We start from the raw sequence: 26,307 nt of genomic DNA on the forward strand, positions 1-26,307 counted from the left end.
TCTCAAGTTCCCTTTCAATTCATCTCTCAAATCTCCTCTCGAGTCCCTGTTCAAGACACTTCTCAAGCCCTCTCTCGAGTTCCCACTCAAGTCACTACTCCTGTCCCGTTGGAGGTTCCGCTGGGGACCCTGCCAGCTCCTTGTCCTGTCCCGTTGGGGGTCCCACCGTCTACTCTCCTGCCGGGGGTCCTGCCAATCCTTTGTCCTGTCTCGTTGGAGGTCCCGCCGTCAACTCTCCTGCCGGGGGTCCTGCCAATCCTATGTCCTGTGCCGTTGGAGGCCCCGCCGACTACTCTCCTGCCGGGGGTCCTGCCAACCCTATGTCCTGATTCGTTGGAGGCCTCGACATTACATGTCTCGCCGGGGGTCCTGCCAACTCCTTGTCCTCTTCCGTGGGGAATCTTGCCGACACCTGTCCCACCGGCTCTGGTTACTGTCCGGTCAACACCGGCTCCTGCCCGGTCCCCTGAGAGCTGTGGCCTTCGCCCCTCCTCGAACTCTGCCTTGCCCCCGGGCCGTACGCCCGAGAACCCCTTTTTGAACTCTGCCTTGCCCCCGGGCCGTCCGCCCGAGAACCCCTTTTTGAACTCTGCCTTTCCCCCGGGCCGTCCGCCCGAGAACCCCTTTTTGAACTCTGCCTTGCCCCCGGGCTGTCCGCCCGAGAACCCCTTTTTGAACTCTGCTTTTCCCCCGGGCCGTCCGCCCGAGAACCCCTCCTTGAACTCTGCCTTGCCCCCGGGCCGTCCGCCCGAGTCCCCCTTTTTGAACTTTGCCTTGCCCCCGGGCCGTCCGCCCGAGATCCCTTCCTGGTCCTCTGCTGTGCTCCTGGGCGGTCAGCTCAGTCCCGTCCTCCTGACCCCCTCCACCCACCCTGGTGGCCTAGTGATACGTCCCTCCTCTGGACGCCCTCCACCCACCCTGCTTGAGGTTTTGGACTTTTGTGTTCTTTTTTTGGGACATCTGGGATCCGTCCCTTGAGGGGGGGGGGGGGGGGTACTGTCACGATCTGTCTTTATGGTGTTTTGTCTTGTCTAGATCTATTTTTGGTTTTCTGTCTGCGTTTTGTCTTGTATAAATCTGTCTGTGGTTCCCTGTCGTTAGTTTCCCTGGTGTGTCTAATTTACCCGATTGTGTTCACCTGGTGTCCTCGTGTTTTCTCCTCCCTCCTCACCTGTGTCTTGTTTGTATGATTAGTCTTGTGTGTATTTAAGTTCTGTTTTTTCTGTCTGTCTTTGTCGGTTCGTCTTGTGTTATGACTAGTTCGTCGGTGAGTGTTCTGTTTTGTCTTTGTTTATCATCTAGCCTTGAAATAAAGGAATTTTCACTTTATTCTGCATTTGGGTCCTGCCTGCTTCACACACCGTAACACGGCGTACACACTGCCACTCCAACATCCAATCACAGAGCTTGAGGACTAATCACAGGGTTGGTCTGGCAAAGCACATGGTGTAGTCCCAAACGATAGCTGAGGATTATGGGTAGTGTAGTGTCTTCTGCCATCCTAAACTCCTAAAAAATATTTGTTTCTCCGAATCGAAGGAGAAAAATACAAAAGCATTGTACACAATTTAAACCAATCACCGTTGTGTAATTAACAAGGATAATCTGGTGTTTTTTAGTTGATGAATAGTGCAGATATCACTGTAAAATTAATCGACCGTAAGGAGAATACTTACATCCGGGTGTAAATTCCCCCGTTATCCAATGGGAATGGACGCTCACATTGCCTTTAACTGCCGCCAACATGGACCGATGCGGTGCTTCCCTGAGCGTCAAATACCGCCGCCGATGGGAATACATTGCAATCAGTTGAAACTCTTTGCGTCCATTTATGAAGCTGAAGGACCCTGACCAAGTGTCGCTCCTGGACGTTCAGGGAGTGAGACTGTGTTGGCCAGGTAATTAGGGCAGCTTCAGGACCCACAATCCCTAACCCCCTCTTTTGATCCCCAGTTATACCAATTAAAACAATGCAAATGTAATATCAAACATAGCCTGAGTCAAACACTGATATCACAGCAGTGATATTACCACACCAGCAGAGCACATGTTCAGCATCAATCAAAACCACATCAACTACAGTAACCAATATGAAACTACAGTTTAACCTTAGCAGGGTTTCTATTTCCCTTAAACAATTTAAAGTCCAAATTATCAAACAATGTCAGCCTTTTCCAAGGAAGGGTGTTCTTACCTCACAGTAAGACCAAGCAGATACCTTCAGAGACCACCAGAGAGACCAGGAATTGGGTCGAAATGTACAATGTACACACTGGTTTTATTACGTTTTTAACAAAAATTGAGGATTTACAATATCATAAAAATAACAAAAGTAAGATACAAACGTTTTACAAGGACACAAGGTCAAAGTATAACAGCAAAAGGTTCCCAAGTGAACCCCGTCAAGCCTCTAAAGGAGCCCAAGCCAAGACCCAAAATCAAGCCTCAAAAAAGTTTGGAGAGCTTGGAGGGACTTTTTGAAGTGAGAAGGAGGTCCCATAGGTTAAATTCTTACTTAATGAATCAATTAAAAATGTAAAGTTAAAATTAAAACAATGAAGACTATAGTAATGATATACAATTTTAACAAACGGGAATATGAACATTTTTATGAAAGCAAAACCTATTTTCAATGTCATGTTTAGAATTGAGTTTTTCTTTTAACAAAATGTAACAAATATGCAAACTTTATACTTTAATTTATTAACAGAAACAAACTTAACACAACTGTCACTATTGTCTCTAAGATGTGTTGCTCCTGGATGTTGGACCTAAAATCATCAAGTCTGTACACAGTTCACTTTCATCCTGAGTGCATTGTTGTCCTCAATCATAACCGTTGTCAAGGTGTTAAAAACCACAACACCTTCCAAGAATTGTGGTTGGAACTTTTATGCTTTGCTTGCACCTTCTAAAAACGCATAATGTGCATTGGTAAAGAGTTCAGGATGTTCTGTGTAGTTTCACATGTCCGGTTCCACATGTCTGATAAGACATTATTGTGACATACAATATTCCATCAAACCAAATTATAGCCAATTTAACATTTTGTATCAATGGTAAGCTTAATAGAGATAGGTGAGGTCTGTCATGGCCACTTAAACAGCAGATGTGTCAACAATTCATTAAGGCCTAACTCAGGCAAATGCTGCAATAAACCACTGTACACTTAAGGACACTTTTAAAGGAGAGCAATGGTCCTGTAGAAGCTAGCAGGTGACCCAGCGCTGAGCCGCTAATCCGTTCTTTTTGTGTGCGAAGTGAACAAATTCTAAGCTTTATATAAAATGTATGACAGTTAAAGGTGGCGTATCATTTTGGAGAAACCAGCTCGAGTGCGCTAGAATTTGAAAGTAGGGGCGGGACAAATCCTACAAAGAACTAGTCTCTGTACAACTTCAGCATAAATATGAAGTATAGGCACATTATCAATAATGATGGTCATGAGTCATTAACAGTAATCAGTGGACGCAGTAATATAAATATATAAGCATTTACAATTTTTTTCTTTAAAGAATATTTAATTAGATTTATGTTGCTCTTATCTGAACCTTCTAATCTATCTTTGGCGCATGACATTCAGTTTTGTGTTGCAGTTTCACTGACTGCCGCTGCTCTCAGTAACACACTTGTGTTTTTTCACGCGGAACTGTCGAGTGAAGTTTTTTCCACAAACAGGGCAACTGAAAGACTTCTCCCCTGTATGGAGTGTCATGTGCTGCGTCAGGTGTCCCTGTTGTAGGAATCTTTTATCACAAACGGAGCAGCTGAACGGTTTCTCTCCTGTGTGGATCCTCATGTGTTTCAACAGGGTCTGACTCAGAGAGAAACGTGTGTCGCACACCGAGCAGCTGTAAGGTTTCTCTCCGGTGTGAACTCTCATGTGTCGGTCCAGAACTCCGCTGCGGATAAAGCTTTTAGGGCAGAGAGAGCAGCTGTATGGTTTCTCTCCTGTGTGGGTTCTCATGTGCGAGCTCAGACCAGTGCTCTGACTGAATCTATTCCCGCAAACTGAGCAGCTGAAGGGTTTCTCTCCGGTGTGAATCCTCATATGTCTTACGGCGTCTGATTTGAAGCCAAATTGTTTCTTACAGACTGAACATCCAAAGGCTTTTTCCCCTGAGGCACTTATCTTATTTGTGACAAAACATGCAACCTGTGACGGTTTTGGAACACAAACGGAGCAAACGAATGGAGGAATTTTTGCCAACACACAGTCCTTGGATTCAAATGTTTTACCACATTTAGAGCAGTTCAAAGACTTCCTACCAGTGTTACCTTCTTTATTAACCTTGGGAACACTATTGTTCTTGATCTTTTTTAGATCTGGCTGAGGTTTCCCTGGCTCTTGCCAGTCTTCATCACTGTTGTCAGTCTCAGGCTCACTAGAGTCTGAAGTTCTGTCGTCCACAGCTGGTAGACTGAGGGATACACCTGCCTGGATCGGAGTTAATGTCACAGTGTCAGCTTGTTCATCTGCAGGGTTGTAATCATGAGCTGGCTGTGAAAAGCCAACAGGATCCAAGCTTCTGGTTGGTTCTGATCCTCTGCAGTCCTCTCTATCCCTCTCTTTCTCCATCTGTGGGGCTGAGCTGCTGTTTTCTTCTTGTCTCTGATGAAGCTGTGGCTCAGCTTTCTCTTCATCATCTTCGCTCTTCACAGCGACAAGTTGCCCCTGTTCCTCTTTAATGTGGGGGGACTGATGAACATCTCCAGATAATACTGAAACAAGAAACACATTAAGGCAGTCATTAATTACAGGAATTGTAATGATGCTGCGTTACATTCATGCTAAATGTTATAGTTTTTAACTAAAGCCCCTTGCTAATGCTAATGTTGAACATTTTAAAAGTTATAGGGAACGGTTAAGTAAGGGATAATGTGTGAAGAGGCGGTCACTGATGAGAAAAGATCACCAAAAAAGGAGAATCCTGCTACAGGCTAAAGCAAAGTAAATAAAGTAGAACATTCTACACACTAACATGTGTGACTTCCTGTCATTGTTCTCTGCCGTCTCCAAAACTTCAGGAAGGAGAGCCAAATCCTATTTGAGCACAGCTCTGATTATGTGTCCTGCTACGTTCTCAAATATAGAGATTATCTGCTTTTCCTGTTTTATATTATATAAAATAAATGTATTGAAATGTCTTCGGGCTTTGTACTGACAAAACAAGACATTTGCATCGACTTTGAACTTCACTATTATCTGACCTTTTAACCTGTTAAACCCGGTTCCCTCGGCAACATCTTGCAAGAAACAGCGTCTGAGGGCTTCTTAACATTTAACAAACTATGAATGTGTCATACCCACTTAACGGGAAGAAACTCAGCTACCTGACGATATTAACCATTTCTACCGAAACAAAACACAAGTCTAACGCAGAGCCTCTGAATTAGCACTACGCACATAACTCCCAGTAGATATATTTTATACTTCATCGGATCTGCACAAACAAGATATCATCTGAAAGCTGAGATTCCACAGATTCCAATGGTATAAGTATCATCACTGTGCGACCAAGACGTGCGGCAGCGAAAGCCAGCAAAGACAACACACAACTCCACTTTATGTAGCCAAAACGGCAAATAAGTCTTACCATTGCTGTTTTCTTATCAAAAGTTGTGTTCAAGGGCATCACAACGCATATAAAGGCTGCTGAAGGTTAATCCAATGTCTATGTGTCCCTTTGAAATGATTACTGATAATCCATCATCATATTTATGGCAATAAGCCTAGTTTTCAATTTTCAGAGCGTAAAATAGCTTTCGGTATGGGCAAGCTGTGTGCACATCACTCTCACTCCTGAATGGTAACGTGTAGGTTGATTTAGGAACTTCCCCTAGATTATATTTGGTCTAACGGTTCAAAAGAGGTGTCAATCACCAAAATCGACCAATGGGTTCCAGAGATATGGCAAATACACCCAAATTACCCCAGAGGTGGGTTTTGTTTTCTAAACCTCTCTAAAAAGGTCATATTTCACTTGTTTTGCATCAATCTTGATACAGGGTACTTATATGTTATAGTTTGGATTCCTAAAGCTTTTAGTCTACTATCCCATCATTCAAGGGTGGTTTTCACTATAAGTAATGTTTTTTTTTTGGACGGAAACTATAATTTACATGTTTACACTATGTTCAATCTGAATTGACTTTAAAATAAAAACATCATGACCATAACTTCACTTCTAAAAAGGGGTAAATTAATAATTTTATCAAAGCAATGATAAACCTGTGAGTTGGATGTAGAAGAGTCAGAATCAATATAGATTTTTTTTATTTTAAAGTAAATTCAGATTGAACATAGTAAAAAAATGTAAATGATTGTGTCTGTCCAAATTGACAGACACAATATTGAAAGTTAGCTTAGCAAGGGCTCCCTTCAAAAATAAGCTTTTGATTTTCTTTTGGGGTGTTTGGGATTGGTCAAATTCAGGATGTTTGTTTTTAAATCTGTTCTCACTGTGTCTGTACTTGTTCACAGTAGAGCTTCTCTAGGGCCAGAAAGCACTGCATTTTGCTTTGTCCTTTTCTTTGTGTGTTTCAATTGGATATATACTTTTGTTTCTGGTGTTTTATAATTTAGTTAACTTTCAACTGGGAGAGGGCCCAACCCTTCACTAAGACACATGATTTCATCTGGTAGAGGACCCAACCCTTCACTACCATAGAGAATAATTGGTCCTATTTGACGCGTTCCAGTCATTTAAACCAAATTTGAATGTAAATGTTACTTTTCATTGCGTAGAATGCCCTTTGTGCTTTCTCTCTCAGTTCATTTAATGGTGGGTTAAAACTCCCAGTGGAACTTATTTCAAGCCTAGATTGTTTTATTCTGTACCGTTTTCTATTTTTAGAGTTCCTAATGTGAAGTTATTTATGTTTCCCTGAACTGGATCTATTTGGAAGATCTTTGTCTTGTTCATGTTTACTGCCAGGGCCCAGGTCTGGCAGTACTGTTGCAGCAGGTCTGCTGTAATCATAGTTCTGTAGGAAACAGCAGAACCAGGTCATCTGCGTAGTGCATAAGTTTGATTTCTGAGTCATCTAGAGTGAGGTCAGATTCTTCAGAAGTCTCTAGGATAGTGGCTAATTCATTGAAATAGAATTGGACTCATACAGCAGCCTGAGAGAAAAATGTTGTTCTTTTGTTGCCAATCTTTTATAGCGCACGTATTGCTTGTGTACATTGATTTAATGCAGGGGTTCTCACACTTTCTGTCAGGCCCCCGCTTTGGAGAGAAAAAAAAAGTCGGGCCCCCCCAACACAAATAGTCACGTAATGGGCCAAGCTAACATTTATTAAAATTAGAGCCGGGACTTGATTAAAAACATTTATCTAATTAATTAGAGGCTTTGTAATTAATTAATCGAAATTAATCGCATTTTTAATCAAATATACATATTTGACCTGAGAACAGTGAGAAGCAATTTTCACATGGATTTTACTCCAAGTGGTCTACAGTCCAAGTGCATGACATTAAGGATTTTGGGAGATGGCCCTGTGGGCCATCTAAGCTAATTTACAGATGGCCCTGAGCCCAATAGCACAACCACATCACCAGGACCACCTTCTTCCATCTGAAAAACATTGCCCGCCTCCGTCCCTCACTCACCTTCCCGGCTGCTGAAACCCTCATCCACGCATGTGTCACTTCAAGACTGGACTACTGCAACAGCATCCTGTATGGTTCATCATCCAAAATCCTAAATAAACTACAATACATCCAGAACTGCGCTGCCCGCCTCCTCACCCACACCCGCTCCAGAGACCACATCACCCCCGTCCTTCAAAACCTGCACTGGCTCCCTGTTCGTCAACGAATACACTTCAAAATCCTTCTGCTAACACACAAAGCTCTCAATAACCAGGCTCCCCCCTACCTCTCCGACCTGATCCACCACTACACCCCTTCCCGCAGCCTTCGCTCATCAGAAGCGAACCTCCTCTCTATCCCCAAGAAAACCAAGCTCCGAACCTGGGGGGATAGAGCCTTCTCCATCGCTGCCCCCACCCTCTGGAACTCCCTCCCACAACACATCAGAGACTGCACTGACCCCCCCACTTTCAAAACACTGACCAAAACACACCTCTTCAGACTGGCTTTTAATCTGTGAATTATGCTGTATTGCTGTTTTAATAACTTTTAAATGTTATTTTATCTTGTTCTAATAACTTTTAAATTCTATGTTATCATGTTTTATCACCACTGTAAAGCGTCTTTGAGCACCTGGAAAAGCGCTTTGAAATGCAATGTATTATTATTATTATTAATAGAGATTGCCCTGAAAAATGCACGCGGACGAAATGGCACGAAGGGTCCACCTAGAACATTTTGATTTTTGCAGGTCTTAGATGCTGTCTGGTGCATTCTCTAGACTGAATTATAAGATGAACCACCACAATATTATATTGTACAATTTCAATTGTATTCTTCATTTCACTTGTTTGTTTGTTCTTGTTTGTGTTTGCTCGCTTGCATGCCCTGCATAGCTATAAGAAATACTTAAGTTGTTGGTCAAAACACTTTCCATCTGATGAAGGCAAATGCCTTCCCAGATGGAAAAAAGTAGAAAACATTACATTCAGTTATAACTGCCAAAACAAACATTATTTACACTATTATGGCCCCTGTTAAAAATGTTTGAAATGTTAACTACTGTAAGTTGGTCGAACGAATGCCTTCTCATCCGGAAGCTGACCGAGCAGACCCGAGCAGCAGTCGAGAGGAGCCGAGCGCATCCGCGAAGCACACGTCAGAGTTCCCGTTAGCCGGCAAATCTAAATATCTTTGGTCAAAATAATTTCCCTTTAGAGCAATACCGCTTCAGTTGCGCCACTTATGTGACAGACAAGAAGAGTATGTGACAGACAAGAATAGTCTACTCTAATGTCTAACACTTAATGTGGAGAAAGAGATGTCCTGTATGGGTTGATTGTGCGTTGATCTGTTGGTAATGCCTCGGGGTTCCGGTGGGCATGTAAACAAATGCACAATGCTGCGCTATACTTTGTGGCCTCATCCCGTTGCATAGAGACACTTATTGTGTAGTTGTCTTTTAATAAGCAGGTAGTCATATAATTAGCTAGAACTAGCTGGATCTGATCGATATGGACATACACGCGAGTGAAGTCTAATCTGACGGGAGAGAGAGATCAGCTGCTGCTGACGAGTCGAGACTCGACACGCAGCTCTGCATAACCACATGCAGCGGTGAGCGGAACAAAACACACACTTCAGGTTAGAATATCACACGTAGCTATTTTAATTACCTCTCAAACTACCTAAACTAGTTATAGATATGTTTAGTTTTACTGTCGGGTCACTCATTACTGGATCCGCGAGCTGCATGATACTGGCATAATAGATTGCCCGAGCTAAATACTAGATGGCCCCGGGCCATCGGGCAGTCCTTAATGTCGAGCCCAGACTTGAATCCAGTGAGTTGGTTATTTTCTCAGACGTGGACTTACTTATCCTGGCCCTGAAACCAGTCACCTGGTTGAGTGTGGGTTGGGTCAGGGTGTGGTTCCTTGCACTCGGAGTTGGGCTACGCCCAACGTCCACGCTAGCTGCTACATGCTTTGCATTTAGGTGATACTTTAGGCTTGATGTGCTGCGGTGATATGCAAATTATTTTTTGCATAATTTGCACACAACCGTGCTCTTGTCGACGCTTCCATCCGTCCGTTTTTTAAAACAAAATGTCCCATCCACGGGGCCGACCAAAGCGGTCTCATCAGCTTGTTCGTTCATGTTTGACTATTGTTCACCGTGGTTTGTTGTTGTTTGAAGTCCCATGCTGAAGTCATGAACGTTAGTTGGTGCTCCAATATAATCGGTACGCCTGAAACTCATCCAGTGAGAAACGTTCCGCTGTGCAAAAATAAGTGCGATTAAAGTGCGATTAAAATGCGTTAATTTTTTTAACGCGTTAATTTTTGTGTAATTAATTAATCTTAATTAACGCATTAAAGTCCCGGCCCTAATTAAAATACATCAATATGAACTTGAGCATTCCTTTGCTAGAACAGTTTTAATAAAACAATGCTCCATAAGTCTGTGTGGTTGTTACGTTCCCTCCTAATCTAGGGGTAAGAAGGGAAGTAACAAAGCACAGAAATGACCAGGCACGAGAAAAAAGAGCGGAAACTGATCTTCTGAAGCCACAAAGGGAGGTTCATCTCATGAGGCTTCATCATGGGCTTCATTTGAACACAAACCCCCTGCTGGTCAAAGTGTGTAAAACAGGCAGATTGGACATCTCAACAGTGTGCTCTCTCATACCGAGTCCCCAATGAGTAAAGCCTTAGAATAACTCTAAACAACGAACATTAAATCATATTTTCATGTTAACAATATTGTATTTATTCCAATTTAATGATTGTGATTGAAAAGCCTAAGGAGGCTGGTACACATTGCAAAGAGGGATTTGTATTCCTTAATAATATTCATAAACTCGTTGTAGCCTGAAAAAGGCTAAACCATATCAAAGAATACATTTATTAACTACATTGTCTCATGTAGCTGTAGCTTTTATAAACAACAAAAAAATACGTATTGTTCAGTCGTTGAACCAGGGACCCTGCGGTCATGAGTCAACTGCTTTCCAGCTGAGCCACAGCACACACGCTGAATCTCCTTGAAAACACTACAAGATATGTATTTATTGATGTTTTTATTGATGTTTTTATTCCTACATTTATTTATGCTTGCATCCATTTATACTTATGACATGTTCCGACCTCTATATAAGTGAGGGTCTGACTCTGAGCTCTCTTAATTCCATCGTGTCACCGGGCCCAAGTACAGGAGGGGTAATATGGTTCTTGTTATACATCCATGGGTATTATGAGCGTCGTGGTTCAACCATAGACTGTATGGGTTCAACGGTTCAACCGATCTGAATCGCTTCGTGAAGCAGTCACGTGGTGTCGACAGGCAGCGAGGCTTCGTTTGTCATCGATGACGTCACTGGCCCAAAACGATACAAGCCTCGATACATGCTTCACAAGAAGCTTCGGGGCTTACTCGACACAGGCTCCGAAGCCTCGGCGCAATACGTAACATCACTATATGCAATCCCTTTGCTAGAACAATAAGTTATAATACTTTGCCACTTTGCAATCTGCGCAAAAATATGAAAAGAAATAAAATGCTGATATTTGGCAAAAAAGTGTGTCTTATCACAGGTGGCTGCAATGAGCCTGTTTTGCACTGTACATTTATTCAAAACAGGGTTGCAGGCTCAGTGGTGGTGCTAAAGATTTTTTTTTTTAATATTGAAGTTAAAAGCATCAATCTGGTGCACTTTGAGAGCAAAATTAACAGATCTATGGATACATCACTCAACACCCATATGAAACATAACTGTAAACAGATTTACTTTTTCTTTATGGATATTTTACAAATCACTCCCCTTTTACTTTACACGCACAGAGGCGCACAGAGGCAGTCACAATTTGTACAGGCTCCCACTACCTGTTAGCATCTGGCATCTGTTAGCATCTAGCTCTCCTGCTTACAAACATTTAGCCATCCCTGCTTATACAACATCTTGACGCAGTTTGGCATTGGTGCATGGGACAGTAATTGCCCTAAACCTTTCTCACTCAAGAATGCCATCAAAACACTGTGAGGATGATGTGCTACTTCAAAGAGCAAATAAACAGGTAACAGACCTTGAGGAGGATATCTGACAGCTTTCTGACAAGCTGAAAGAAAAAGAGTCTCTCGTGTCCGGTCTCATGGAGGTAGCATCGGTGCAGTCTAAACAACTTGCCTCGTTCAGTGGAACTATCCATGACACAGTTCTGTGGGATCCTTCCACCTGTCCGCGGCCTTCCGAATGCTCGACACCTAGCCACCAGCAGTCGTGGTCTGAAGTGGTGCGCAAGAGCTTTTTGAATGGGCTAACTTCACTGCCTCGCCTGGGCCTTTGGAACCACTTCACGGCCCTGTCCGACAATCCGGTCCATCCAGTTGATGCCCCCGCGGTGCTGGCCCGTCCATGTTAATGTTGATGTTAATAACGCGTTAACGCCAAAAAAAAATGAACGCCACTAATTCTTTTAACGCGATTAACGCATGTGTATTTTTTGTCCTCGGCCGCCCCGTAGTTTCAGAGCGCATCAAGTTTAAAATACTATCTACAAGCTGATGCTGGCAGCCCCGCTCCTGACGTCCGCTTGCGGCAGACCACACTTCCACGCTCACCGACAGGCACCGACTGGCCATCGGGAGGACCGGGAGGGTGAGTGTATGTGTGGCACGAGCGAGCGAGAGAGACCTTACGTGTATTGTTGTCGTTAGCATCTGGTGCTAGCTAGCTGTGCTAACGGATATAAGGAGCTGTTTAAATGAAAACAGAGGAGCGACTTTTGCCGACAACTGCGCCGAGCACTTGACTTTATGCAGGTAGCAGACAGTGGGACATTGTATGAAAAGTCAGCACACTCAGCACGGATAGTGCGCGCAACATGATTGCAGCGTCCAGGCAGCTCCCAGCTCCCGTTCGAGCATATGCCTTGAGTTGCACATAGCTCCACCGATCACACACACACACACACACACACACACACACACACACACACACACACACACACACACACACACACACACACACACACACACACACACACACACACACACACACACACACACACACACACACACACACACACACACACACAGTATTGTATTATCGTATCAGAGAGGTTCCAGGTTGAATTGAGGCGAATATTTGTAATGTTCAGAGGTTGTTGTGTTTAATATTCATGAGAATATTTGTCATTGTTCAAATGATAATATACATTTGCATTAAAACATATTTGTCCACTCATATGTTGATAAGAGTATTAAAAACTTTAAAAATCTTCCTCTAAGGTACATTTAGAACAGATACAAAATGTGCGATTACTTTGCGATTAATCGCGATTAACTATGGACAATCATGCGATTAATCGCGATTAAATATTTTAATCGACTGACAGCCCTACAAAAAACACTTTCTTTGTTGCCTTTTTCTTATCATACATAGTGTTACTGTTTTTGTTAATATTTCAATATTGAATTATATTTATTACTTTTCTTTTTTAATCAAATGCACCTGTTTTAGATAATCTATTTATTTTGATGTGTAGGTTGACTTGTAGGACGACGCTGAAGTTGGCTTCCGTTTCAGAGCTTCCGATTCAGCAGTTAAGGGGAAAGTTAAGGGACATTTAATTGACAGCGCTGAGCGTACAATCCTCCGTGTTTGTACCTCTTAAATCGCTGCATAGCTGATTTATTTGGACTGGATTATCCCAGAGAGTCTAAACATTCTTTATAACACAGTTTGAGATTTGTGAAACCTTTATTCTATTTGTGAAAATACAAAAAAGGGAGATTTCAGTGCTTTTTTCGCATCTAGACCACATTAGACCAGGTCCTGATCTAAAACCCTAAAAATCTAGAACAAATTGGTTTTTGTGACCAGTTAGACTCGTTAAGGCCATTGTTTCCCTTTATTATGCTATACTCTGCTATGACAAGTGCAACTCCAGAAGTGGAGTCTTTCAGAGCCTGTCACAGTTCCAGATCATACCAGTGTAAAGCTATATGTACATTAGTAATCATAGTTTTTCTATGTCAAAAAAGTATAAACAGCATGCAACAATATCAAAACTTGCTAAACATGCTCATGTCTTTATTATATTTGTGTTGCAAAGGTCATGCCACAGTCTGACAAGCATAACTTGTTTAAGAATTCAAAATGCAGCACTTAAATCAATAAAGCATTCCAAATATATATCATGTGCAGTGCTCATTAGTAGCCGTCATCCCATGCAGTTTAAATATACTGGGACCACAGCAAGGCAGCGTTACACTGGTGAGTACATGGGAATGGATTTCAGGAACCTTTTGCTTCATTAGGGCCTGAGCACGTAGTGCAAAGACCTATTGAAATCGTCAGTATTATTATTCTTCTGTTACCGGTTCTGCACTTTCAACCTGTTTTTGAGGGGGTTACGACACTATTCATGTAGCGACATTTGGCAACGCCGCCAGGACCGGTGAAAATGTTAACATTCTGGATTCGATGGGAGAACATTTTTCAACTTGCTCTCTAGCGCCACCTGTGTAAGTTCAGTGTTTCGAAACATTTATAAAGTCGCAGCGTAAGTCTGAGGGACCTGAAATTTTGCACACTTATCCGGGTGGAGCAGCTCTACATATTATCCTCTCATATCCCGAAGCTCCGCCTACTTTGATTTTTTTAAAATTAGCATAATGTGAAAAACATTGAAATATTAACTTAAATTCCAATTTCTTGATTTTCCAAACCAAACTTAGTGCACAGCATCAATGGAGGGGCAGACACATTACCATACAAAATGAGCACGAGGTGTGGAAAAATGTGGCCGACATCAATCAAAACGTATTAGCAAAAGGGTGTGGCCTACACATAAATGCTCACAATTCATCCAAAATGTATCCAAATATCACAGATTTCGGTGGATAGGTTCAGTGTGTCTTGGGGAATAGGCACAACAAACACTGTTCATTTCGAACAATAGGGGGCGCCAAAAACACAACTAATTTATATCTCAAGAACCGATGGACTAAAAAAATATATATTGTCATAGACATACTGGCAGGGTGAGTATAAACTGAGATTTAAAGGGTCGCAACCAATGAAAAATGTGGGCGTGTCCTATTCAGTTTTTTCTCGAAATCGAAGGGTTAAAAAATGTACCGAGCCATAAGTAGGGGAGAAAATGAGTTACGGCCTTTAAATTCGGAACGCATGTCACAGCACACAACCTTTTCCAGACTGTAGAAAAAAATCGGACGTTTTAGCAAATATGTCTCAGTAGCGCCCCCTATTGTGCGGTAGTCAAATATAGTTTCTTCGAACTACCCGAAACTTGGCACAGAGATTCCTCATGGAAATGCGGACATATTTCAAAATGGCTTCCATTATCTCCGCCCCCCATGAAGTCGGCCATTTTGAAATATGTCCATTTTAAGCGCATTTTCGCATACTTGTCCTAGGAAAATGATCGGAAAAATTTCAAACCAGGACAAGATCAGCCCATATCCAATGTGATGCTAACTTGTGAATGAATAGTCGACTGCTCAAACGGGGAGCTCGGAAGCTAACGGAACATGTACCAATTTTGACGATTTAAATGCCACAAAATCGCTAAAATGACTTTCGGACGCAAAACTTGGAACACACGTCACAACCCACGTCTTTTTCCAGACTGTACAAAAAAAATGTACATTTTTGTACACCAGCTCAGTAGCGCCCCCTATTGTGCGATAGTCACATATAGTTTCTCCAAACTACCCCAATCTTGCCACAGACATTACTGATGGAATTGCGGATATATTTCAAAATAGCTTCCATTAGCCCCGCCCCCCAGAAAGTCGGCCATTTTGAAAAATCTGTGTTATTCATGCATTTTAAGCGCTTTTTCGCATACTTGTCCTAGGAAAATGATCGGAAAAATTTCAAACCAGGACAAGATCAGCCCATATCCAATGTGATGCTAAATTGCGAATGAATAGTCGACTGCTCAAACGGGGAGCTCGGAAGCTAACGGAACATGTACCAATTTTGACGATTTAAATGCCACAAAATCGCTAAAATGACTTTCGGACGCAAAACTTGGAACACACGTCACAACCCACGTCTTTTTCCAGACTGTACAAAAAAAATGTACATTTTTGTACACCAGCTCAGTAGCGCCCCCTATTGTGCGATAGTCACATATAGTTTCTCCAAACTACCCCAATCTTGCCACAGACATTACTGATGGAATTGCGGATATATTTCAAAATAGCTTCCATTAGCCCCGCCCCCCAGAAAGTCGGCCATTTTGAAAAATCTGTGTTATTCATGCATTTTAAGCGCTTTTTCGCATACTTGTCCTAGGAAAATGATCGGAAAAATTTCAAACCAGGACAAGATCAGCCCATATCCAATGTGATGCTAAATTGCGAATGAATAGTCGACTGCTCAAACGGGGAGCTCGGAAGCTAACGGAACATGTACCAATTTTGACGATTTAAATGCCACAAAATCGCTAAAATGACTTTCGGACGCAAATATTTCAAAATAGCTTCCATTAGCCCCGCCCCCCAGAAAGTCGGCCATTCTGAAAAATCTGTGTTATTCATGCATTTTAAGCGCTTTTTCGCAAACACCTCCTCGGGAAAATTCCAGTCCAGGACAAGTTAAGCCCATATCCAATATCATGTTAAATTGCCAATAAAATAGTTGCTAGCTCAATCGGGGCGAACGTAAGCTAACAGAGAATGTACCATTTTTGATGATTTACATGTCTCAAATGACTCCAAACTACTCGCATATAGTTTTCCAGATATTCACGAAACGCTGTATACACATTGCAATTATGATGGAACACATATTTCAAAGGGCTTTTGATTAGCCCCGACCCCCACAAAAATGGCAATTTCCAAAGATGGCCCGTTTTCATGCATTTTGCGCACATTTTCCCACACTATCAAGCTCCACATTTGTGGAATCAGCTTCCAATTTGTGTTCGGGCGGCAGACACCCATCAGTTTTTAAGAGTGCGCTTAAGACCTTCCTTTTTGATAAAGCTTATAGTTAGGGCTGATTAGATTCAGCCCCTAGTTTTGCTGATATAGGCTTAGTTTGTCGGGGGACATCTTACTTCTTCCTTGTCTCTGTCTATACCTGTGTACTCTCATGTTCCGATTAACCAAGCTTCCCCAAATTTCTTTCTTTTTGGTGTCTCTATACGCCGGGATCCGGAGACATGGATGATCCTGCGGTCCTGTGTCCTGGATCGCGAGCCCTGGATCTTGAGTCGTGGCTGTGGTCCTGGATCATAGGTCCTGGATGGATATCCTCGTGGATTCATCTTCCTATTATACACACATGCATTTCCACACATTTTGACTACCTATGTTGCAAATGAATTATCTTTTCAATTTACACACCGCATCTATTGCACGTCTGTCCGTCCTGGGAGAGGGATCCCTCCTCTGTTGCTCTCCCTGAGGTTTCTCCCATTTTTCCCTTTAAACTGTGGGTTTTCTCCAGAAGTTTTTCCTTGTACGATGTGAGGGTCTAAGGACAGAGGGTGTCGTCTTGTTATACTGATATTCTGTACACACTGTGAAGACCACTGAGACAAATGTAACATTTGTGATATTGGGCTATATAAATAAACATTGATTGACTGCTCTTAGGGAAATTATCGGAAAAATTCCATTCCTGGACCAGTTCAGATCATATCCAAGGCGATGCTACATTGCGAAGGAATAGTCAGTCGCTCAAACAGGGAGCTCACAGCCTACAATGTACAATTTTCCAACATTTACATGTCAGATACGCTACTCTGTCTTCCACATCATCTGTCTCTCACTCTCACACACACACACACACACACACACACACACACACACACACACACACACACACACACACACACACTCAAACACACATATACACACACACACACACACACACACACACACACTCAAACACACATATACACACACACACACTCAAACACACACACACACACACATACACGCTCACACACTGCTAGCAATGATGTTGAGCAACTAACAAGTATGTTTTGTCTTGACTATATTTCAACTATATGATAATAAAATAATATAGTATTTATTATATTGAATTGATTATGATTATGATTGTCATTATTAGTCGAAGTGGTTTATTTATTTACCATTTACCTCACTGTATACAAAAGTCACTGTGTTGACAACAGTGTTGTGCTAGTTACTGAAAACCAGTAACTTGTTACCATTACTAGTTACTTCATTTCAAAAGTAACTCAGTGACTTTACTGATTACTTACACCAAAAAGTAATGTGTTACTGTGAAAAGTAACTTCTTAGTTACTTAAAAAAGGGCTCCCATTAATGCCCTTATAGCCTTCATTTCAGTACTGTTATTGCATTGGAGAATAATACAATCTGTTGATCAACTTGACATGCATTATATGCAATCTGGATTGCATCGATATTAGCTGGCTTTCCATGTTTGTATATTCTTTCTCCAGGTAGTTGGAAACAAAAATCCGTCCCATATGCTGTGTGCCGCCCGGACATGCTATCATGCTAACTAGCTCCCTGAAAGCAGGTGACTCCACTGTAGCAACAGCCTGCATGTGTTCTACAACATACCGTGCGACGGCTTTATCGACTTGTCCCTGGCTAGCAGTCCCTTAGTTAAAATCCAGCCGCTGTTGCTTAGGTGCAGGTGCAGGTGGAGTGGCGTCGGCTGAGTCTCTGGTCTTAGCTACTAGCTTCGTCCCAGCATGTTGTTTCTGCAGATGTTTTAAGAGATTTGAATGACTGGTTTGGGCAGTAGATATGCTCTTTGACCCGCCAGGACACAATTTACATTTAACAGAAACGTTCTTTTCTTTGTGCTCGACAAAAGTGAAATAGTGTGAATATCTCCAGGTGGAGAAACTAGACTTGAGCTCCGCCGCCGCCATGACAGTCTTGTTAGTAAACAACACAAACACAGCCCGTCTCCGCATGTGACACAGGAAGTATTTAAGTACATTTACTCAAGTACTGTCACTCCTGTCGGTGGTGGTGGTGGGGGGGGGGCTCATCTCACAATGTGGCTTGGGGCCCCAAGTTGGCCAGGGATGGCCCTGCATACTGTCCAGGGCTGACAACTTCGCAGTGCAGCTTTTTAGGGAGGATGTACATTGCCTTGTTGGTTTCATTGAGTCAGTTTATAGCGTTTTGTTTGGTGCTGCACCTCTGTCAATTACTCTAGATTGTTTGGAGTAGAGTTATTATAATGTCTACAGTTGCTAGTATGTATACATGAACTGCTAATGGCACGAAGCTGTCACTGAAATACGTCTCGTGAGGTATCTGGTAATGACTGACGTGATATTGTAATGTATTACCATTGACGTGGTGTTAGACCGGATTATTATCAGACAGACTGTTATCAGCTGTAGGCTGTTTGGAATATAGTTATTTTTTAATGTATAGCCAAGTTCCATATGGGTCACTGGTCATTACTACCGTAGATATATAAACACTAGATGGCTCAAGGGGGAGTTGCCAGCGTAGGTCACTGGCGGCCATCTTGACACAGTCAACAACTACATTACAGCTGTTGTAAGGTGAGTGATCTGCACGAAAACACTCTTATGTTGCGTAAATCTTGACTGATTTACTAACGGATGGGTTTAGTATAAACGTTATTAGCATGGCTATGATACAGGAGACAACAAGAGATGTTGAGAAAAGAAGGTCATAACTATACATATAAGTATGCAGTATCATGACTACATCTTCGATGTGTCTAACAACTGCAACAGTTAGGAAATTGGTTGATAACTGAGCAATCTACGGTTATTTCAATCGTGCACCATATACATGATGTTATGAATGAGCGCGCTGCCTGTGCCACGATGGGCGCCATGTGGCGACGTCAGTCTCCATTGGCCAGCAGTGCGGGTCACTCATCTAGTGTTTACTTTATATATATATATATATCTGTAATATTTTGTGCGTCCTTTATCCCCACAAATTCACAATAGTGCTTATATCTCCAAGTTGTAAATGCACTGCTGCTCTCGCTGATACTTGCATGTGCCATTGTGTGCATGTGTATGTGCTGGTGGTGGGCGTTGTTGTGTATTTGTGTGTGTTAGCAAGTGTGTCTGTGCATTTTCGCCATAAGGCAAGGGTTCAGTTGGATCACATAATGTAACGCAGTAACGCACCCATTTCAATCACAGTAACTATAACGGCGTTAATTAATGGGAATAGGTAACTAGTAACGCCATTAGTTACCGCAATAAGTTGTTGCATATAACTGTGTTGTGCACACTCCCGTTCCGTTGGAGGCGGTAATGCACCTGCAACCTGGTTAGCCAACCACCAAAAAACACCAAAGGACACGAAGAAGAATACAGACTTCAGGGAGTGGCTTAAGTCAGGTAGGGCTTTCCCTGTGCCGGTCAGATTTGCATTCACTTGCTGCCTCACCCCCACCAACAACACAGTCATCGAGCTATCCGCGTGTCCACGGCACGTAGGCTACGGCCAGATAACGTCAGTCATCGAAGTGAATAGAAACCCTTCTTTGCAGTGTAAAACGTGAGTAATATATTGCCAATTGTGTATTGCATTGTTGTGTGCAAGTGCTATGACGGTCATTGACATTGTGTGTTAGTATTGCAACACGTGGGTGTGTGCAGTGCTATTGCTACCTCAGCTAACCACGCATGCTTAGCTGGGCGACGTTTCTACAGGCCAACTTTATACAACAGCCACTGCTATTACTCATGCTGATATGGGGGCCTTTTAAACCAAAGTGATGAACAACATATGGCTTGCTTGGTGTAGTGATTGTGGACGTGGGGGAACGCCGTCCCCCCCCTCTTACTAGTGATGTGTCGGTCGTGAACGAGCCGGGTCAAAGAGCCGGCTCTTTTAATGGCGCATTTCCACTGCAGCGGGTAGCCCCGTTTAACCGTCCTCAAGCGGCCAGGCCAGTTTTTGGTGGCATTTCCATATAGCCTGGTACCGGCTAGCGGGTACTTTTTCCGGCCCCATAAAATCGTGGTTCTATCAGACCAGGCCGCGTCTATCGTTCCAACCCAGTTTAGATTTAACCACTTCCGCATTACGCAAGAACGTAGCTCTACGCGATAGCGTCATAGACTTCTTCTTCGGCAGTTATAGCGGTCGCGGTAAAGCAGGATGAGCAGGATATTGAATAGTTGTTTTTTGTCTTTCCAAAGGATTTGTTGACTGAAAGTAAACGATCAAAGCCATATCGAAGAGTCCTGAGATTGTATTACTGGTGTTTTATCATCTATAAATAGCCTGTGTGTATTCTCAAATGTCGTTTTCAGGACAAACAAAAGACGTTTTAAATATCTTATCAGCTGGTGTAAGTGCAGAATATTGAATAAATACATGTGTGAGTACATATAAGTGTGTGTTTATATGTTTATAAATGAATAAATGTGTGTGTGTATATATATATATATAAAACAGTATCATTAAATAATGCTGTGTGTGTATAAATGAATACATATGTGTATATTTATGAATAAATACATGTGTGAGTACATATATAAGTGTGTGTGTATATGAATAAATGTATATAAATATATATATAAAATAGTATCATTAAATAATGCTGTCAGATAAATGAAGTACACAGTAATAGTCAAGGTTATATTCAATATGCTGCACTTACACCAGCTGATAAGATATTTAAAACGTCTTTTGTTTGTCCTGAAAACGACATTTGAGAATACACACAGGCTATTTATAGATGATAAAACACCAGTAATACAATCTCAGGACTCTTCGATATGGCTTTGATTACAGGATCGTTTACTTTCAGTCAACAAATCCTTTGGAAAGACAAAAAACAACTATTCAATATCCTGCTTTACCGCGACCGCTATAACTGCCGAAGAAGAAGTCTATGACGCTATCGCGTAGAGCAGGGGTGGGGAACCTTTTTCCTCTCAAGGGCCATTTACATGTTTCCAACTTCCTCCGAGGGCCGTACAAATGATTGACCTCTGCTTAAAAATACTAAAATCACAGCCCATTCATTTGGCCTTTCTTTCATGCTGTGCAAAGAAAAAGTAACCTCTTGCACGGCACGTGCACGGTTGTGGCATGACCACCAAAACAGAAAGATATTGGACACAACATTTGTGCAAATGTAGTTTCCTATCCATGTGAACATGATTTAAGTGTGGGGGGGTCTGAAAAGATTTTTTTTTTAAAGCATCAATCTGGTGCACTTTGAGAGCAACATTAGGAGATCTATGGATACATCTCTCAACATCCATATGAAACAGAACTGTAAGAAGATTTTCTTTTTCTTTATGGATATTTTACAAATCACTCCCCTTTCAAACTGTATTCTTGTTTATTAATAACAACTTTTTTTTACTGTCATATAATATTTATACCTGTTTACTTTATTCTCTTATTTTTAAATAACTATATAATGATCATATAAAGATGTGCCTGACTGGTTGTAGAAAAAGCTTCTCATATGTGTTAGCATAGCTAGCTAACCAGATGCTAATAACAACAAAGTAATTGACTGTATGATCAGTATGACAGATGAACAGATCGCCACTGGGCTTACAACTAAAGACACAGCAACGCAACAACTGCGGCATGTGTACTAGGGGTCGACCGATTATCGGCCAGGCCGATTATCGGGGCCGATATTCATCATTTGACCGATTATCGGTATCGGCCTTTTTTTTATAAAATTGCCGATAACACTTTGGCTCTGATGCGGCCGTTTCTCTGTCTGCAGTCACCACTCTCTGTACACGAGCAATGTCCCGCCCACAGCGCTATCTGATAGGCTATTACTGAAGTGTCAATCAACATTGAAGATTTTCCGGGCGGGAGCCAGCCATAGAGGCGGGACCTTCTCAGATTACAGGCAGGTGCGAAGAACGCAGACACAGACAGAGGCAAGCAGCAGCGCTGAGCGGCAGAGCCATACATGTGTTTCGAAGGTAAATCAGTTGAAAGCCGAAGTTCAATAAACATCCCAATCCCCTATGCTGAAGTTGCAAAAACAGCACGATCTATTGATTTAATTCTATCAGCTTCCCAGTTACACAGGGACGGGGGAAGTCAGTCAGCGTGCAGCGTCTTGCAGCGGAACTGTGGTGCGGAGGAGGGGCTGCGAGTGAAGCCTCGCAGTTTTTCAGGTTGATATGTGAAGCTCATTAGCTAGCCAACATGTATTTAGCAAATGTTTAGCAAAATATTAGAAGTGAGGCTACTAGTCTAACGTTAGGTCTACTGCAATAGCCTCACTTTTAATAGTTTGCAAAACGTTAGCTAGCATAGTGTTTTGCAGTTGCTAGCAGTTTATTGGGATTTTATGCTAGACAGACAGGCATTGGTTTGATATAATAAATTAAGCATTATTGTTAGTTAAGCATGTCAGCCTGCTGCCCCACTTCTTGTCTCTCTAACTCATTGCAGATGGCTCCACTAAAGAAAAGGGCACAGAGAGGAAACCAGTTGTAAGATGTTTTAAAAGTTCATTAAACATAATATAGGCTATGCTTAAATGCATTTCAAAGAAGTTGTGTTGGAGTTTGTGTTATTCTACATTTTGACACCAAGATTTTCTGATTTTACTGCAAATGTATATCGGTTCCAAATATCGGTTATCGGTATCCTTGATTACTAATAATCGGTATCGGTATCGGCCTTGAAAAAGCCATATCGGTCGATCCCTAATGTGTACGGCTCCTTATGGGTACTGCAATTTTTGGAAGTCCCGGAGCGACGTTCCGGTGCTCTCCGGCATAACTGCACCCCAGAGGAGACATATACCACGTGATGACACCTTAGGCTCGTATACGGCCCGGGGGCCAGAGGTTCCCCACCCCTGGCGTAGAGCTACGTTCTTGCGTAATGCGGAAGTGGGCGTGGTTAAATCTAAACTGGGTTGGAATAACGATAGACGCGACCAGGCCAGGGCTGTGACGTCAACACTCGACTGCTGATTGGTCAGAGAGAGAATCGTCACAAGATCGCGCGCGAGAGAGAGAGAGATCATCCCTCGCGTCGCATATATCTAGAAGCAAGCTTGCAGCATTTTGTAAACGGAGGAGCTACAAAAATGGCAACGTCGAAGAAAAGCACACCGTGGTCGACCGAGGAGGTGACGACGTTCCTACATCTCATTGGGGATGATCAAATCCAGCGGGAGCTCGACGGAACAACGCGAAATTTGAAAGTGTTCCAGGATGTCTCTGCACAGATGTCCGAACGTGGATTTTCGAGGACTTTCCTGCGATGTAGGGAAAACGGCAACAGCTTTACTGGAGTCCCTGCAAGGTACGCTCACTTCTAACAAAGAAGTCTATTTTATCCTTACATTAATGTTCGACAACCCATGCTTTTATGGAGCCCCGAAGAGCTACATAGCTAGCTAAGGCAGATAGCCTAGGCAGATAGCCTTAGCTAGAGCTATTGTTTGCTAACACCATATGTGCCATTGTTTACGTTCAGTTTTTCTTTTCTATAGTTGTTGTTGCTATTTAGTATTGTGCTGCAGTAGTTTGTGGAATTAACAAGTCATTTTGCTGTTCTAGATGAGTACATTGGGACTCGTGAGGAGGAACATTCCCGAACAACGGTTGATGGCAGTGTTCCGTCCACATCGTCATCGAATCCAGAACGGACCCCAGCTGAAGAATCGACACCAACTCAACCACCAACACCGAGTGCCATCACGACACCGCAGCGTGTGGTTCTAGGTAAGAAATATAAATGGCAAAGCGACTGGAATTGTGTTTTGTTTTTTTAAACCTTGGATCATCCATCAACAGTAATTAAAATAAGCTATACCACTGTGTGGAAATGCTCTGTTTCAAGTAAAGTCTTAGCTAATAAGCAGCTAGTACAGTTGTGTGTGACATCCTATCATATACATAAATTTATATTCATTATCAACAGGCTGGACATAATGTAATTCACTTTCACAATCATTGTAAACATCTAGGGCCAGAACTTTCTTTAGTTCACCTTACTGTTCTGTTTATACATGTTATTCTTATATCCTTGTGTGACCTGTACCTGTCCTGTGTGTTTTCCTTATTGCTAATTATTATCTTATTGTCACCCAGGCAAGAGGAAACGAGGAGGAGAGAATCGGGCCCAGCAGGAACGGCACCATGACTGGGCAGCCGACTGGCCCGTCTCCTCCGTGATACTTCAAAAAACCTTAATAGTTATTGTACATATTATATATTTTGTATCTAGTTCATTTTTAAATGCAACATTTGTACTTCCTTGTTTATTTATTTTCTTTAAAATGTTCATTTTATATTTACAATTCCATGTATATTTATGCTGGCTGCAATACAGTTTTACATTTTTTATTTGTATTGTTTAATGGCATGCCTTTTTGATACAACATTTGTATTTTTATACTGCCATCAATAAAGTACTTCTTTGACTTATCTTATCTCTTGTTGATAAAGAATGGCACCCAACATAAAAAAATCATAAACGTACATGAATTTATAAAGCAATAACAAACACCATCAGTTAGGAAAAAGCCCCTTACTTTTAAGAGATTTAAAGCAAGAAATTGAGTTTGCTAGCTTGAGGTCCTCCTCTAAAACATTATTACATGTTTATTTTGTAATGGTATTAAGAATACATGATAAATACATAATACATGTAGAAATTGCTCAATTGTAATACCCTCGTTCTACTAGACTCAAACAACACATTCCTTATATATTTCAAAGACGAGAGAACAAAATAAACCTATAACCCATTCAAGCAAGCTTTTAACATGTCTAGAAGAAAGATTGAGGTTATATTTAATATATTATTTTATGTTGTGGATACTTTAGTCTCCATCCATGTTTACAATTGTCCACACTATTTTACACTTGCATTTATGAATATAGTTTTGCTGTGTTTTACACTTTAGTATTTATGTTTATAGTTAGCTTTGAGCCGGTGTTATGCCGCAGATAGAAGCCTTGCAAACATTGACGCCCTGTTCGCGGGGACGCGCAAACGTCACGTCATCGCCTGTATTGACTGTTTGTCTAGTTAGTGCGAATGCTGTTTACAGCATTCCACTATAGTACTTCAAAACTTTATTCTTCCCCTTATTATTTCAGCCAATACTTTGGCTCTCCATAACTTCAGCTTACTTTCAGCTACAGAAACCATTCAAATATTAAACTATTCAACCTTTTCAGCAATTGATAAGAAACCTTAAACTTTTTCAAAAATATTTCATACTTTTTGAAATATTCAGCTTTTTAAACTATTTTTTTAACATTGAAGTCAATGGGAGATGCCTTCAAATCCACTTTTCCTACACTTTGCGCCAAATGCATCTCCTTCCACATAATTTCAGCCAGACACTTCATTCCAACTTTCAAATGACCACAATACCTTCAGCTATTAGATGTGGATGGAGCAGCTCGTTAACTCTAGAGTGCTTTGATCTCAAAACAGAGTGCAGGACAGCTCAAAATTCTCCCCCAAAAATGTTTTATATTAAACAAAATGCCTCTTGAGGGTATGAAGTGACAAAAAGTCCAGTTAGCTCCCAATTGATTCCCTTGTTAAATTGTTCCGGATCTTTCTTCAGAGCTCCTCATCTTCCTCTCCCTCATCTTCCTCCTCCTCTTCCTCATCTGGCTCCTCCTCCTCATCTTCCTCATCCTCATCTTCCTCTCCCTCATCTTCCTCCTCATCCTCATCTTTCTCCCCC

The 26,307-nt window shown here is 41.9% G+C and overlaps 1 protein-coding gene across 2 annotated transcripts in view; it reads right to left on the reverse strand.

The window, feature by feature from the left end:
* Positions 1-2,246: 2,246 nt before the first annotated feature.
* Positions 2,247-26,307, reverse strand: part of LOC117447568 (gastrula zinc finger protein XlCGF57.1-like) — a 42,680-nt gene continuing 18,619 nt past the window's right edge. The window contains exons 1-2 of one of the 2 annotated variants that reach the window (XM_071203437.1): positions 16,983-17,063; positions 2,247-4,722 (exon numbers count right to left, since the gene is read on the reverse strand). In XM_071203437.1, the coding sequence (XP_071059538.1) occupies positions 3,599-4,722; positions 16,983-17,055 (1,197 nt within the window). In that variant the 5' untranslated portion in view covers positions 17,056-17,063 and the 3' untranslated portion in view covers positions 2,247-3,598. Of the gene's footprint in view, positions 4,723-16,982; positions 17,064-26,307 lie in introns of those variants that run through there. The other variant, XM_034084315.2, reaches the window with a different exon arrangement.

The sequence above is a fragment of the Pseudochaenichthys georgianus genome, chromosome 6 (assembly GCF_902827115.2).
Source record: "Pseudochaenichthys georgianus chromosome 6, fPseGeo1.2, whole genome shotgun sequence".
Taxonomy (NCBI): domain Eukaryota; kingdom Metazoa; phylum Chordata; class Actinopteri; order Perciformes; family Channichthyidae; genus Pseudochaenichthys; species Pseudochaenichthys georgianus.